This window comes from Notamacropus eugenii, chromosome 2 (assembly GCF_028372415.1).
Source record: "Notamacropus eugenii isolate mMacEug1 chromosome 2, mMacEug1.pri_v2, whole genome shotgun sequence".
Taxonomy (NCBI): domain Eukaryota; kingdom Metazoa; phylum Chordata; class Mammalia; order Diprotodontia; family Macropodidae; genus Notamacropus; species Notamacropus eugenii.
In genome coordinates this window covers 503,544,076-503,559,427 of record NC_092873.1, presented here as the reverse complement: position 1 = coordinate 503,559,427, position 15,352 = coordinate 503,544,076, and the positions used below count along the sequence as shown (strand labels likewise).

Here is a 15,352-nt window from a genome sequence, read left to right as displayed (position 1 = left end):
TGGCTTCATCAAGATTAGGACATGTCACAGTAACCTCATTTTCTTTTTTGACAGGTTTTCTAGACTGGTAGATCAGGGGATGCTATGTGTGTGTGTGTATGTATGTATGTATATATATATATACACACACACATATATAAAATACAAATACACACACAAATAAAATACATATACACACACACGCATACACACACACACACACACACACACCTGGTTTCCAACAAACCATCTGGCAAAGGTTCCCCTGCTATTCTTGTGGATAAGATGGAGAGATGTGGTCTGGGCAATAGGATTTACAGCTAGGTAGATTTTGAAACTATTTTAAATATAAGACCCAAAGAGAAGCCATTAATGATTATGTGTCAGCTTGGTAGATCTTTAGGGTAGTAATCCAATAATTACTTGTGGCCCTTTACTCATTGAACATGGTTGTCATGATTTGGATAAAGGCAGAGATAGACTGCTTTTCAGATAAGACAAAATAAGGCGCATAGCTAACATATTGGGTGTGTGTGTTTGTCCTTTGTTGCCAAAGAAGATCATGCCATCAGAGAAATAATGACATGACTTGCACTTGACTTTGTTTTGAGTGAGGGAGGGCTGTGCAGGTCACCAGCCTCACTTCTCCTCCAGAGCCATCTGAATCCAGTGACCTGATATTCATCAGGATGCTTGGAGATGACCCAGGATGAGGCAATTGGGATTAAGTGACTTGCCCAAGGTCACACAGCTAGTGAGTGTCAAGCATCTGAGGTGAGATTTAAACTCTGGTCCTCCTGACTCCTGCACTGGTGCTCTATCCACTGCACCACCTAGCTGCCCTAAGTCAGAATCCAAAGACCTTGACAGGCTAGAATGTTAGGATTAAACTCATAAAAAGAAATTTAATAGGGCTAAACACAAAACATTACAATTAGATTCAGAATAGCCAACTCACAAGTACAAAAGGGGGCAGACACAACTAGACATGCATTCATCTGAAAACAACCTGGGGTTTCAGTGAAACTGCAGGCTCAATAGTAGGTAATAATGTGATATGGAAAACAAGCTAATACAATTATTAGCTGAAACAATAAATATCAGAACATATAAATGTGAGTTCCTTGATTGTAGGAATTTTTTTTCTTTGTTACTTGTATCCTCAGTTCCTAGAACACAGTCAGCACTTAGTAAATGTTTGTTAATGGACTGATTAGGCACATCTGTACTGTTATTTCCGGTGATGGAGGCAAACTTTTAGGAGGATCATCAATAAATTGGATCACTGAAGAGGGGTGACCACGACAGAAAGAGGACACAAGCTCCCATCAGGCACTGTGTCCTGCATTGGGGATATAGTGACAAAAATTAGACACATCTTGGTCTCAAGGAACTTTTGTTATTCAGCAATTTTTCAGTCATGACTTTGTGACTCAGTTTGGGGTTTTCTTGGCAAATATACTGGAGTGCTTTGCCATTTCCTTCTCCAACTCATTTTACACATGAGGAAACTGAGGCCAGTGGGGTTAAGTGACTTGCCAGGATCACACAGCCAGTAAGTGTTTGAGGCTGCATTGAACTAGTAAAGATGAGTCTTCGTGATTCCAAGATCAGTGCTCTATCCACCACAAGACCTAGCTTCTTACTTGTCCTATGCAGATTGGTTGAAATATCTGGATAAGCTTCCTTGGCAGGCATCTTATGCCTTGCTAGGATCTTATGAGAGCCTTCATCACGTATTTGAAAGGCTATTATGTGGGAGGGGGATTCAACCTATTTTCCTCTGCCCCAGAGGGTATAATTAGAAGCATTAGGTGAAAATTACAGGGAGTCAGATTTTGACTCACTATGAGAAAAGAATTCTACAGCAATTCGAGAGCTGTCCAACAATGCCTTTGAGAGTATCATTGAAGTTTTCCAAGCTGGGTTTGGTATTCATGCTTTGGGTTGTTCTTAGGGCAGCTAGGTGGTACAGTGGATAGAGCATCAGTGTGGGAGTCAGGAGAACCTGTGTTCAAATCTCACCTCAGACACTTGACACTCACTAGTTGTGTGACCTTGGGCAAGTCACTTAACCCCAATTGCCTCATCCTGGGTCATCTCCAGTCATCCTGATGAATATCTGGTCACTAGAATCAGATGACTCTGGAGGGGAAGTGAGGCTGGTGACCTACACAGCCCTCTTTCATTCAAAAACAAAGTCAAGTGCAAGTCATGTCATCATTTCTCTGATGGCTTGATCTTCTTCAGCAACGAAGGACGAATACACATTTTTGTTCTTAGGCAGCCTGGAAATCTCCCCTCTAACTCAGGGGTTTTTTTATTTTATGAATGTAGAATAAACATTATTGCTGAAAAGTAAGAGGCAGCTCATCGTCAGTGACTACCTTTTCAATAACCTGGAATCATATGAATCAATTGCCATAACACCAGTGAGTAAAGGGAAAGAAGGATGTCTCTGACAGGGACAAGGAAGTGTTTGCTACAGCCACTGTACTACCCATAATGTGTCTGAATGTTTCACGTTTTGGGCTCTGATCATGTCACTCAGAAAATGCTTCTCCTGAACGCAGACTGAGCCCTTCATTTTGCTCAAAAGCCTTCAGTTCTCTTTTGCCTACAGGATGAGATCTGATCCTTCAAAGCTTTCCACGGCCCCACCTTTCTGATTTTATTTCCCATTCCTCTCCTCAGGCACCATGTGCTCCAACCTTGAATATCTACCATTCCCCAAATGCTCCATATGCCTTTTTACCTGCTTCTGTGCCTTTATTCACATTATCCTCTCCACCTGGAAAGCCCTCAATGGCTACCTGCCCAATCTTACCCTTGTTTCAAGGCCCAAATCAAATGCTGCCCCCTTCCATGGAGTCAAATCATGGTCCTCCTCCAAATGGATGTGATCTCCAACCCCCATCTTATTTTATGTACACTTATCTTATGACACTAATCATAATTTATTTTTCATTACAGTTGTGTTGATGTCTGCCTCCCCTGCTAGATTTAGATTCTGCATACATCTGATGTTTAATAGATACTTGTTGAATTGAATGGAATTAATCTGTAATAGAATAATTTCAAGGACTGAGGGTAGGGTAGATATTTTGGGCCAAAACATAGGATCCTGGCCTGAACCCATATTACATTATCTACTCTACCTCTTTATGCAACCCATGGTATTAATCACTTTATATCATAAATAGAGTCAAACTCCATCGTACTTAGTTAGAAAAAAATATGGCAAAACATTCATTTTGACATTTTATCGAAAATAAAAGTCCACATATAAGGGACTCTTTAGCAACAATTTTGTATTTATTCAGTAAATTCTGATTTTTCCATCCAGCTATTGACCAGGCTGACCTATTTAGCTTATGAAACATCACAAGATCACATTTAGACCTATGTGATCAAAACCCAACTTCTCCTTTCACTAGCATGAAAAAAAATAGTTTTCAAGTTCTGGTAAAAAAAATCAATATGTTGTATTTTTCTGTACTTATTATTTCTCATACAGTGTTCAAACATGGACCAGTTTCCTCCTCAAGTATAATGGGAGCAGGCTGCTAGCTATTGTAGGGGGGTGGGAGTGATCTGTGCTAACCACTGTCATGAATTGTAGTACACATAACCAAAAGGAAAAGGTAAAAAAATGTGTTCACTGGAGCAGATAGCCACCTTCCAGGCCTCAATTTTCTCAGTTGTTAAATGGGGGAGTTGGATGAGGATGATGTCTGCTGTGCCTCCTAGTTCTAGTTTTCTATGAACTCATCACCTTGTTGATATGTAATGAGGCAAAAGTGTATTGTAAAGTTGATGCCCATTGACTGGGGAATGGCTAAACAAATTGTGGTACATGAATATAATGGAATATTGCTGTGCTGTAAGAAGTGATGATTGTGGTGAATACAGAGAAGATGCAAAGATCTATATGAACTGATGCAGAGTGGTGTAAACAGAACCAAAAACACAATATACACAGTGACCACAACAATGTAAGTGGAAAGCATGACAACACACCCAAAAAAATCAATGGTAAAAAAAGCAAGGAGGACTCTGGTAAAGAGATATGAGAAGACACCCCCAACCCACCCCTTCATGGAGGTGGGAGTTCCATGGCATAGGTTTTCAGACTTTTCCAGGGTATCCATCAGCTGTACTGATTTTTTTCCCTTTGAAAAAAAATACTACTTGTTATAGGGGACAAGTCTGTGGGAGGGGGAAGGGCAAAGATACTGGAGTTAGCTATGATAATGTAAGAAACAGAAAATATAAATAAAAACATTTTTTTAAAAAAAAGTATTTGATGATTCCTATGTACATTCATGTACCACTTTCCTCTCCCAAGACTAAGCTTCCTTAAAAGCAGTAGCCTCCTGGTTTTTTGCTTTCCTCTTTTAAAATTTTCTCTATTTTCTTTTCTTCTGCCCCACTGCCTTGTCCCTAAGGCCCGAGTGTATCTAGTGTTCACTTTGTAAATATTGACTGATTGATCACTATTATTATCATATCATTCCTGTTAGGATTATTTTGGACCTGTGATTTCATTGGAGTAAAGAATTTCCTGTATGGAATCTCCTTCCACTAATTCAGACTCATTTATTTGTCTATGTCTTATAGTCACGCAGCACTGAGAGGTGGCTTCCCCAAGGTCACACAGCAGGCTTGTGCCAGGTCTTCATGACTCCAACACTCTATCTACAATGCCATTTCTCCTAAGAGCATGCCTCTTAGTAAAGGGAAATGTGTAGCCTAAGTTCTTTACAGTTGCTATTGGAAACAGATTTGTGTTGTTAAAATATAAACTTAGGAGGCTGTGATGTGCATGAACAAAACCCCACCATTCAGGCCACAAATTGGAGCAAATCCCAGTGGTAACAACAAATTAGAGAGAGCTCTGGCAAACGTCATGACTTGAAAATGAGAGGTCATACCATGGAAGGTCAGTGAAGTCTTTAATGAAAGGAAGGGAAGTGGTTTTTACCAGAACTCAGGAAAGCCGTGTAACAGCAGCAGAAGAGGCTTGCCCCTCTCTCCGGCAGCTACATAATGAAATCTTAGCCCTGAGTCCTGCAGGGAAAGAAGGGCAATAGAATTTCAGCAATATTTTGAAATAACAAGATAATAAGCTGTTTTTACATTCTATTTTTAAGATACTCATTTGTATTATTTTCTAACATCAACAAGAGATAAATGAAGCCATGACTTATTGGTGGAGTGAATTCTTCCCAGTAACTTTCCTCCCTACACTACTCTAGGGGCAGATCACACATTATGAGGTAGAGGTAGAGAAGCAGGGTTACCACTGTGACTTTCATCCCACTGAGGTGTCACATTTCATCGGTTCAGGCTCTGCAAGGCAGAGAGAGAATTCTAATCTGAACGAACCTCCCTGTCTTGTTTACCTCCTCATCCCATATTTTGCTCAGCATACTAGTCAGTATCTATGCCATCAGTTACATAATTCACACCTCTCCTCCCTCCCTTTTTTTAGGTCTTTGCTTCCCACATTTTTTTCCTGGTCAGATGCTGTTTATTTAGTGTTCCTCATTGCCTGTTTTCCTCCCTCTCTTGGCCATTCCAGTAATCATTCCTGACAGTGGAATGCCCTGAGTGTTCAATATTTCACTTCATAGGTAAGTGACATGGCAAGACAAGGAGAAGAAAAATTACAGGAACAGAGAGAGAGAGAGACAGAGAGACAGAGACAGAGAGACAGAGAGAGATAGAGAGACAGAGACAGAGAGAGGCAGAAACAGACAGAGATAGAGAGGGACAGAGTGACACAGTGAGAGGTAGAGAAAAAAACACTAGATGAACAGGAAAAAAAATTTGGAGTAATCAATAGAAAGAAAAGCAAATGAATGCATAAGGAGGAATGAAAACTAGCAAAGGCATGAAAGGCCCAAGGCAGAAAGTTAGAAACTAGAGTTTGTGTCAAGTGTCCCAGAACAGCCTTACAGGTACTCAAAGAAAAAGGAAAGCCCCTGGAATTTCCACTGCTAATTCCAATTGGTCCAGGAGAACCTGTCTGACTTTTGTGTTGAGTTTAGAAGATACACCTACCTACTAACTTGTGAGGGGTTAAATGGTTAAGAATGGATGGAAAGATTCTCCTGGCTTGCTTGGTACAATTAGGTATATTGTGTACTGCCAGGATTTCGAGAGAATGCTGGCCCCCTGGCCCGGCCCCTCTATCTACTGGGCAATTTCCATCCCAACGGGAGGACTTCCTTGTCCTGGAGCCTATACTGCAAAAATGTCACGAAGGCTCAGGCTCCCGACTCCAAAAGGAGCCTGGGAGCAGATCTGTGGCCAGGTAACAGCAAGTAACCCAAGAGCCAGATTGCTTGGTGCAGTGTGCCTGGATCTGCCCGTGTGGCAGGGCTCTGAAATAGAGGCCCTGGGTGCTTGTATGTATCTGCCAGGCAATCGGGAAGCACCGGGAAGGAAGGAAAGGCTTACGTTTTATCCAAGTCCTCCTTAAGCTTACTGCACCGCTCCCGCCGCCCCCCCACCATATGTACTGTGAATCGTTTGCTAATCATTTCTAGGGCATCTGGGGATGCACAATTCCTGGCTCTTCTAATTTTCACTGCCTCAAATTTCCTATGAATTACTCTATTTACTTTTTCGTTCCGTGCATTTTTGACGCGACCAGGTGCTCATAACCCCTTGGGTATCATAGTCCCTTAAGGCTGATCTGAGTTCTAAGGGCAAAAAGGAGAAAACCCCTCTGCAGAGGAAAAAGACGGAACTACTGTGTGTGTGTGTGTGTGTGTGTGTGTGTGTGTGTGTGTGTGTGTGTGTGTGGCGGGGCGGGGAGTGGGGGGAAGAGGCCCCACAATTGAGGACCGGATCCTTTTTAAAGAAATTCAAATTCCCCCTGCCCCCCTCAAACCCGAGCTTTCAATATGGACTGCTGTTTGTCAGGTCTGAGTAAGTGTGCGGATGTGCCCCTTCCCTCCCCCCCCATCTCTCTCTCTGTCTCTCTCCCTGTGTCTCTGTCTCTGTCTCTCTGTCTGTCTGTCTGTCTCTCTCTCTCTCACACACACACACACACACACACACACACACACACACACACACACACACACACACGCAGGAGGGCTAGAGAAGAAGCGAAACGTGAGCACATCCACAACCCACAAGCCTTGGCCCCTCGCACCCCTCCCTCTGTTCCGAGCCCCCATCAGTCCTCTCGCTGCCCTCTGCGAGCCCTCCACGCTGGCGGCCCACCGTCCCGGTCATGGCTTGGCACCAAACTGCCCCGGGGTCACGAGGGCGATTGGGTCTCCCCGGGGCTTTCCTGCCTCCTGTGCTCCCACCGCGGCTGAGCCGTGGCCGGGGGAGCCTTGGCCTTTACCTTAATCCGCACGTAGCAGTGGGTTCCCAAGGAGGGGTCGTTCAAGCAGGCTGGGGGGTTCTCCCGCACGAGCCGCTGGAAGGTCTGGCCGGGTCCTCTCCCGAGGCTCCACAAAAGTTTCAGCAGGTGCATGGAGGCGCAGAGCCCACAATAGCCATACACCAGGGTCCAAAAAAGCAGAGCCCGGAGAGCGGCGGTCAGCCGCGCGGTCAGCCGCGGCCAGCAATCCCGGAGCCCGGCCATCGCCATCGGAGACGCGGAGCTGCGTCCTCGGCCCCTGCGCCCGGGTCCCCGGACAGGCAGGCGTGGGCAGGCGGGCACCGGCTCCTCGCACCGCCCTCAGCCCAGCCGGGGGCACCGACTCGGGGCTGACTGAGGCGAACCAAGCAGGAAGACGGGCTGCGCCGCGGGGACTCCCCCCTCCCCCGCCCTCCTGCAGAGCCTCAGAGGCGGACTCCCAGCTCCAGGCTCCCCAGGAGCCCGGCAGGTCCCAGCGCTCCGGTGCCCAGCCCTGGCGTAGCTTCGGAAGGGCTCGCTTGGGCCCCGCCCGCTCCGCGCAGCTACTGGCTACGCTGCCAGCCGTGCTAGGGAAAAGACTTCACCTGGCTAAAAGGGAAAACAAACGATGCTGGCCTTCAGGGTTCAGCAGGTTAGGCGGGGCTGGTAATGAAGAGACTAGACTGACACAAGTTGTGGCACGATTGTGATGGAATTCTATGGTGCTGTAAGATATGAGGAGCGGGGTGGTTGCAGAAAAACCTCGGGAAGACTTAAATGAACCGATGTAAAGTGAATTGAACAGAACCAGAACACCTGCAACATTGTACCCTGTAACTGAAACATTGTACCCTGTGACTGCAACATTGTACCCTGATCAACTGTGAATGACCTAACTATTCTGAGGATCCAAGGATTCAAGGCAATTCTGAAGAATTTAGGATGAAAAATGCCACCCATCTCCAGAGAGAGAACAGATAGAATCCGAATGCAGAGCAAAGGATATTTTTTAAACTTTATTTTTCTTGGTGTTTTTTCTTTTGCCACACAGCTAATACGGAAATGTTTTGAACGACTTCACATGTATAATCTACATCAAATTGCTTGCCTACTCAAGGTGAGGGAGGGAGAGAATTTGGAACTCAAAATTTAAAAAAGATGTTTAAAATGTTTTACATGTAATTGAGAAAATTTTTTACAAATTAAGCTAAAAAGAGACTAGACACACTGTCTCTAAAGGGGCAGATTCAAAAAGAAGTGAAATCCCTCCATGCTAGATTGTAAACTTTTTGAGGGCAGGGACCATCTTGTACTCTGTCTCCCCACCTCTAGCGATGCTTAGGATGGAAGTTTTAAAACGTAGCTTTGGCAGAATGGAAGCCTGGTTATAACAGTGAAGACATATAGGAGACCATCCCCACTGGATCACCTCTGGCATGCCTTCAAGGTTTATGATTAACTCCCATATGGCCATCTTTTCTAATTTGTTATTACATAGCATAACCATTTCATATCTATGCATTTGTGCGTAGGATCTTTCGATTCATCAGCAAATGTCTGTTCTTTGCCCATTGCTTTTAGACCTCTGTGAATGTGCTATAAGGTGCTCATGAAATATGCTGGGGACCTTTCTCAAGTTCTCTTGATATTACACTAAGTATATTTGCTGTACGTTTATGCTATGTAACCAGTCCATCTTTTTATTTTTTAAAAGTCAGATACAGAGCATATATAAAAGATAGAGAGTATAAATGGAAGTTCTTTTCCTCATAGAATTTACAATTCAATGTTGAGTAACATGTATGAAATCATATGATAAAAATATAAGACAGTAAACTAACTGTGTGATCCAGATTCTAAGTGCTAAGGAACAAGATGGCCTGGGAAAATGTGTGAAATTTGTAAAACAGGCAGAGTTTGACTTCATTACCTATGGCCACCCAACCCTGTATTCCCTTCCTCAGTGATCCGGATGGAGCACGAAGTGGTTGTGTATACCCAGCCACCAGGGGTTCATGGAAGCTACATGAATAAGAGAGAGGGTCAGTAATGTGGCTAAGTCAGCCAATTTAAGATATTTCATAGAGTGAGAGGAGACTTCAGGGGCCAACATACTTATTTTATATACAAGGAGGCTGATGCCCAAAGAGGTTGTCCAAGATTACTGAGTCAGGATTTGGACTCAGGTCCCCTGTCTTCCAAACTGGCATTTGTTCTATTGTGCAATTCAGATATAAGACTCGGGACAAATCAATAAGACACTCAGCTGTTCTGAATTCAAACATTTATTAATCAATCAACAGATATTTATTAAGCTCCTTACTATGTGTCAGGCCATGCATGAGGTGCTGGGGATCCAAAGACAAAGCTTTCATTCTATGACAATGATATTAATATTAATCTACAGAATGATAATTCACATTTCAATAGCATTTGAAGGCTCATGAAGCCTCATCTTCACAGCAACCTTCTGTGGTAGCACAAGAACTATTATTTCCATTTCACATACTAAGAAACAAGTTCAGAAAGTTATTTCCCACCTACTAAGAGACGGAGCCAGGATTCAAAGGCAGGTTTTTAACTCCAAATTAAGTGGTCTTTCTACTATCAATATTTATTTCAGCAATTCCATTTCTGATGATGTCCAGCATTGAGTCCAAACTAGAGGTAAATTCCTGTAGAGGGTGAGTTCCTTCAGATTCTCTTGTTTACAGAGGATAGCATCCTGATTACATCAAATCCTCAACTATTGCAGAGCATCCTGAATGAATGCACGTTAAAACGATTCAAGAGTTTAGAGTAACTACATAGGAAAAACCAAGTGGATGAAGAATATTTTTTGTCCAGATTATTATAAGAAGTTGGATGGACAATCCATAGAACTGTTCCATTAGTATACTCTTCTTAGACACTGTTAATGGATGTTGAATTGAATCCAAAGCTGGATAGGAAAAAAGCGAATTGAATTTCCTTCCTTAGGAGAAAACATGGCATTTCGAAGGACCCTGAGCCTCTGTGGAAGGGCTTCTTCTAGCCATAGGTAAATTGCCTACTGTCTCATCTCATAGGTAACAAAAGGCTCTAAGAGAATGTTAGGAGCTGGAGACTGGCACAGTTGAACTGAGTTAAAGAAAAAAATGTAGGTCATGAATAAACTTTGGCACCTTTGTTTTTGTATGAGATCATGATCTCATACAAAAGCCCAGCCAAGAGAATAAAAACCAGGTTCTTGTCTGAGATTTGGTTCAGCATCAAGCAAGGGATGCGTCAGAATCTTACTTCAACTTCTTTTTCTCCTTTCTTTATCCCCTTAACCAATCAAAATGCTCAAAAAATCCCAAAAACTGCATGTGCAATGAGTAGATAACTCCATGAAAAGTGAGAGAGCATTCCTGTAACACAGATATTGTACAAAAAGGGAAATATGGAAAGCCATCTTTGGAGAATCTCTCACACCACCACACTTTGGACAAAGATCTGAAATACCATAATATCCCTCCCATAGCTAGTCAGCTGCAAAGAACACTCTTTAATCAATCTCATTTGGATGCACAAAATCTTACTCATGAGTTTTCTCCTTTCCTCTTTTCTATAGTTCATTATATATGCTTTTTGAATAACCAAAAAGAAGAGTTGAAATGGGTGGGAGAAGCTAATCAAATCTCACTGCAAAGCTCACACAACTCGCCTTCCTTCACACTGTTAACAGTGAATATCCCCATTTCAGCATCTCTGTGAAACAAGGATCCATCTCTGTAACATCGGCAATTGTGTGGCTGAAATTCACAGAATATTCTAAAGAAATGAAGTTGTGGGTAATTGACCAAAGCCCAGAATAGCCATAAGTAGGATGCAAAATGTTACCAGTGAAGAATGACGCAGGAGGAAGGAGTGTAAAAAGTAGCATTAAGGGAGATTCATGCCCTACAAAGGAGGTAGGTGGCCATATAGTAAGAACATGGGATAAACATGCTTCCACTGGAATGCATGCAGTATCAAAGATCTATCTTCCCTTTAATCCCACTTCATTAGGTAGATGCCATGTGGAGAATTTTTAAGTGAGGAGAACAGAAAGGCAGGGAAGGGTAGTTTTGAAAGCTACCTTTTAATCTTAGTATATACTTAAAGAAAGTCAAGCAGTGCATAACAGAGGCTGCCTCACTTAAATCTAATTCACACAGAAGTCAAGACATCACCCTGAGATATCACTGGTCCTCTTTCAGAAAGAAGAACAAACAGCAACTGTGAATATGAAAATGCCTATTCTATTTATTAAGTTAAGAATAAAAATCAAAATTAATTTTAGAAAAAGAATTTATGTGAGAACAAGGGCAGAAGTAGCACAAGGATGGGTGGGGTTGGATAAGTTGCAATCTGCACTGTTCAACGAAAAATGCCCATCAAAGAGATCACAGATCCATCAAAATAGCAAAGAAGGCAGGATGTGGTCAGATCATAGGGCTGGAAAGACAAGCAGAGTTCATGTAGTCAGTTAGTAAACATTTATCAAGCACCTATGTGCCAGGCACCGGGTATACAAAGAAGGGCAAAAGACTCTACTCTCAAGGAGCTCACAATTTAATGGGGAAGGCAACATAAATACACGTAGGTACAAACAAGCTACACACAGGATAAACTGCAAATAACCAACAAAAAGAAGCCATCAGAATTGAGGAATTGGGATAAGTTTCCTATAGATGGTGAGATTTTAAGCTGGTCACTGAAGGAAGCCAGGGAAGCCAGGAGGTAGAAATGCAGCGTGAGAACATTCCAGGCATAGCAGACAGCTAGAGAAAATGCCCAGTCAGGATGGAGTTTCTTGTTCAAGGAACAGTAAAGAAGTCAATGACGTAGAGTACCATATTGGGGTGGAGGTGGGGGACGGCACAGGATGTGAAGAGACTGGAGAGGTAGGGGGAGGCAGGTTATGAAGGGCTCTGAGTACCAAGTAAATGGTTTTAAATGTCATCCTGGAAGTGAATGGGAGTTGCTGGAGTTTACAAAGGAGTGGGAGGGTGAATGATATTGTGGTAAGATCTGTATTTTAGGAAGATCAATTTGACAACTGAATGGAGGACGGACTGGAGTGGGGAGAGACCAACCAGCAGGTTACTGCAGTAATCTAGGTATGAGGTGATGCCAAAGGAGAGAAGGAGGCCTATGTGAGAAGTGCTACGAAGATAAAATCAACAATCCTTGGCAACAGATTGGCTATGAGAGGTGAAACCTCGTAAGAAATTGAGGATGATACCTAACTTGTGAACCTGGGTGACTGGGAGGACGGGGGTACCTTCAACAGTAATAAGGAAGTTTGGAAGGCAGGAGAGTTTGGAAGAAAGCTACTGAGTTCGGTTTTGGACATGTTGAGTTTAAGATCTAATAGGCAATTGTAGATGCAACATGGAAGGTCAGCAGAGAGGTCAGAGCTGGCTAAGTAGATCTGAAAATCATCAGTATAGAGATAATCACTGAATGCATGGGATCTGATGAGATCACTCAGTGAAATAGCATAGAGGGTGAAAAAGAGGTCCCAGGATAGAGCCCTGTGGAAAATCTAGTTATGCTGACCTAGATGAGGATCCAGCAAAGAAGATGAGAGTGGTCCAATAGGTAGTATCAAGGAGATGAGGGTGACTGACAGTTTTAAACACTGGTCAAGGTCAAGAAGGATGAGGACAGGCCATTCAATCTGGCAAATAAGACCATTAGACTTGATTCGGTAGAAAATGGACGCCAGTTTTTGAACTGAAATGATTATCAAAGAAGAATCTAAGTCTAGCACCTGAGAACTTTTGTCACCTGTGGGTTTCCTAGAAAAGCCACCTGTCTTCAAGCACTGTGGTCAACAACCACCAAAACCTTAGCTCATCACCCTTCACTTATATGTTGTTGTGGTTTTTTGTTTGAAAAAATGGTTTGTTTTTTAAGTAATCTAGTATTTGATAAACCCAAAGATCCCAGCTAATGGGGTAAGGTTATTTGGGAAAAATTGCTGGGAAAACTGGAAAGGCAAAAAGTAGATATAGATCAATATCTGACAAGACACAGTCCAAATGGGTACATGACATAAAGGATGATGTGTTAGAAGATCATGGAAAAAATTTACCTGTCAGCTTTATGGATAGAAGAGTTCACGACCGGAGTAGAGAGAGATCTATTCACAGGAGGCTAGATATACATAAAATTTAAAGCTTTTACACAAACAAAATCAATTCACCTAAATTATAAGATAAGCAGTTAAAGGGGAAGAAAATCTTTGTAGCAAGTTTCTCAAATAAAGGGTTCATTTCTAAGATATGTGGGGAACTTTATCAAATCTACAAGAGTAAGTAAGAGCCATTTTCAATTGACAGATGGTCGAAGCATATAACTAGGCAATTACCAGATGAAGAAATCCAAGCTTCTAGTAACCACATGACAAAAGTTCTGTAAATTTAAATAGAGAAATGCAAATTAAGGCAAATCCTACCAGATTTGGCAAAATTGCAAAAAAAAAAAAAAGTCAAAAGTTGGAGGGGCCGTGAGAAAAAAGGTACATTATTGTACTGTTGGAGGAACTATAGACTGGTCCAGCCCTTCTAGAAATCAATTTGGAACTGTACTCCAAAAATCTGTTAAATTATGCATATCCTTTGACCCAGTGATATCAATAGTAGTTTTATACATCAAAGAGGGAAAGGACCCATGTGTATGTATGTGTAAATATATCATACATACATATATCAGCTTTTTGTGGTGACAAAGAATTGGAAACTGAGGAGGATTCTCATCAATTGGGAAAATGGCTAGACAAGTTAACAATATCCGAATGTCATGGAAGACTACTGTGCTGTAAGAAATTACAAAGGGACTGGTATCAAGGAAAACTGGTTTAAGATTTGTATGAACTGATTAGTGGATATAAAATAACGATTTATACAGTAACATTACTGCAGAGTCAGACAACTTTGATGGACTTTAAAAATCTGATCAATCAATGACCAACCATGATTCCAGCGTACTCATGAGATGTGCTACCCACTTCCTGATAGATGATGGCCTCAGATGGCAGACTGAGGTTTTTTTTTAATATGGCCAAGGGAATTTATAAATTTTGCTTGGAGTGTACTTTTTGTAACAAGGATTTGTTTTCTTTCTCAGTGGGGAGTGGAAGGGAGAAAAACAGCGATTTTCACCACTGAAATTTTTTTAAAAAAATTACAAAATTTGACAACCACCAATAAAAGTGAATTCTTCTATATGCAATTAATTAAAACAAGATTTTATGAAACTGAATTTCTATCCTAAACATCTTGGGGTTTTTTGGGGGGGGGGAGGGGGAAGGCAAGGCATTTGGAATTAAGCTACTTGCCCAAGGTAGCACGGTTAGTGTCAAGTGTCTGAAGCTGTATTTGAACTCGGGTCCTCTGGACTCCAGGGCCAGTACTCTTATTCACTGTCATCTAGCTGCCCTATAGATCTTGTTTTTTAAACTATATATTACATTAACACAGAATTGCCAACACTGCCCTGCCTCTTTGGTGCTTTCTTTTGTATATTTTTAAAAAATATTTCATTGATGCATTTCTCTCTTTTTCTTTCAAAATCATTATCACTCCCCCTCTGGCACTCTCTCCACCCAAAAGGAAAGTCAAGTCTTTCCTTGTAGAGTGAAACAAAACAAATTCAGTCTTTTCTGAAAAAGCATGTCTTGTTCTGCTCCTGCACTCCATCCCTAAACCAAGGTGAGAAGCTTCATCATAGGTCTTCTGGAATTGGGATTGGTTTTTGAGTTCATCTGGGTAGCTAGGTAGTGCAGTGGATGGAACACTGGACCTCAAGTCCTGAACATCTGAGTTCAGATCCAGCTTCACATACTTACTGGCTGTGTGATCCTGGCAAGTCAATTAACCCATCTGCCTCAGTTTCTCATCTGTAAAATCAGAGAAGGAAGTAGCAAACCACTCCAGTGTCTTTGCCAAGGAAACTTCACGAGTAAGTCCAAGGGGGTCAGACACAACTCAACAACCA

The 15,352-nt window shown here is 42.1% G+C and overlaps 1 protein-coding gene across 1 annotated transcript in view; it reads right to left on the bottom strand.

The window, feature by feature from the left end:
- The window catches only part of EPHX4 (epoxide hydrolase 4), a 33,671-nt gene extending 25,802 nt beyond the window's left edge, over positions 1-7,869 (bottom strand). The window contains exons 1-2 of the mRNA XM_072638614.1: positions 7,346-7,869; positions 4,964-5,049 (exon numbers count right to left, since the gene is read on the bottom strand). Of these exons, the coding sequence (XP_072494715.1) occupies positions 4,964-5,049; positions 7,346-7,594 (335 nt within the window). The 5' untranslated portion in view covers positions 7,595-7,869. The remainder of the gene's footprint in view (positions 1-4,963; positions 5,050-7,345) is intronic.
- Between the last annotated feature and the right edge of the window lie 7,483 nt (positions 7,870-15,352).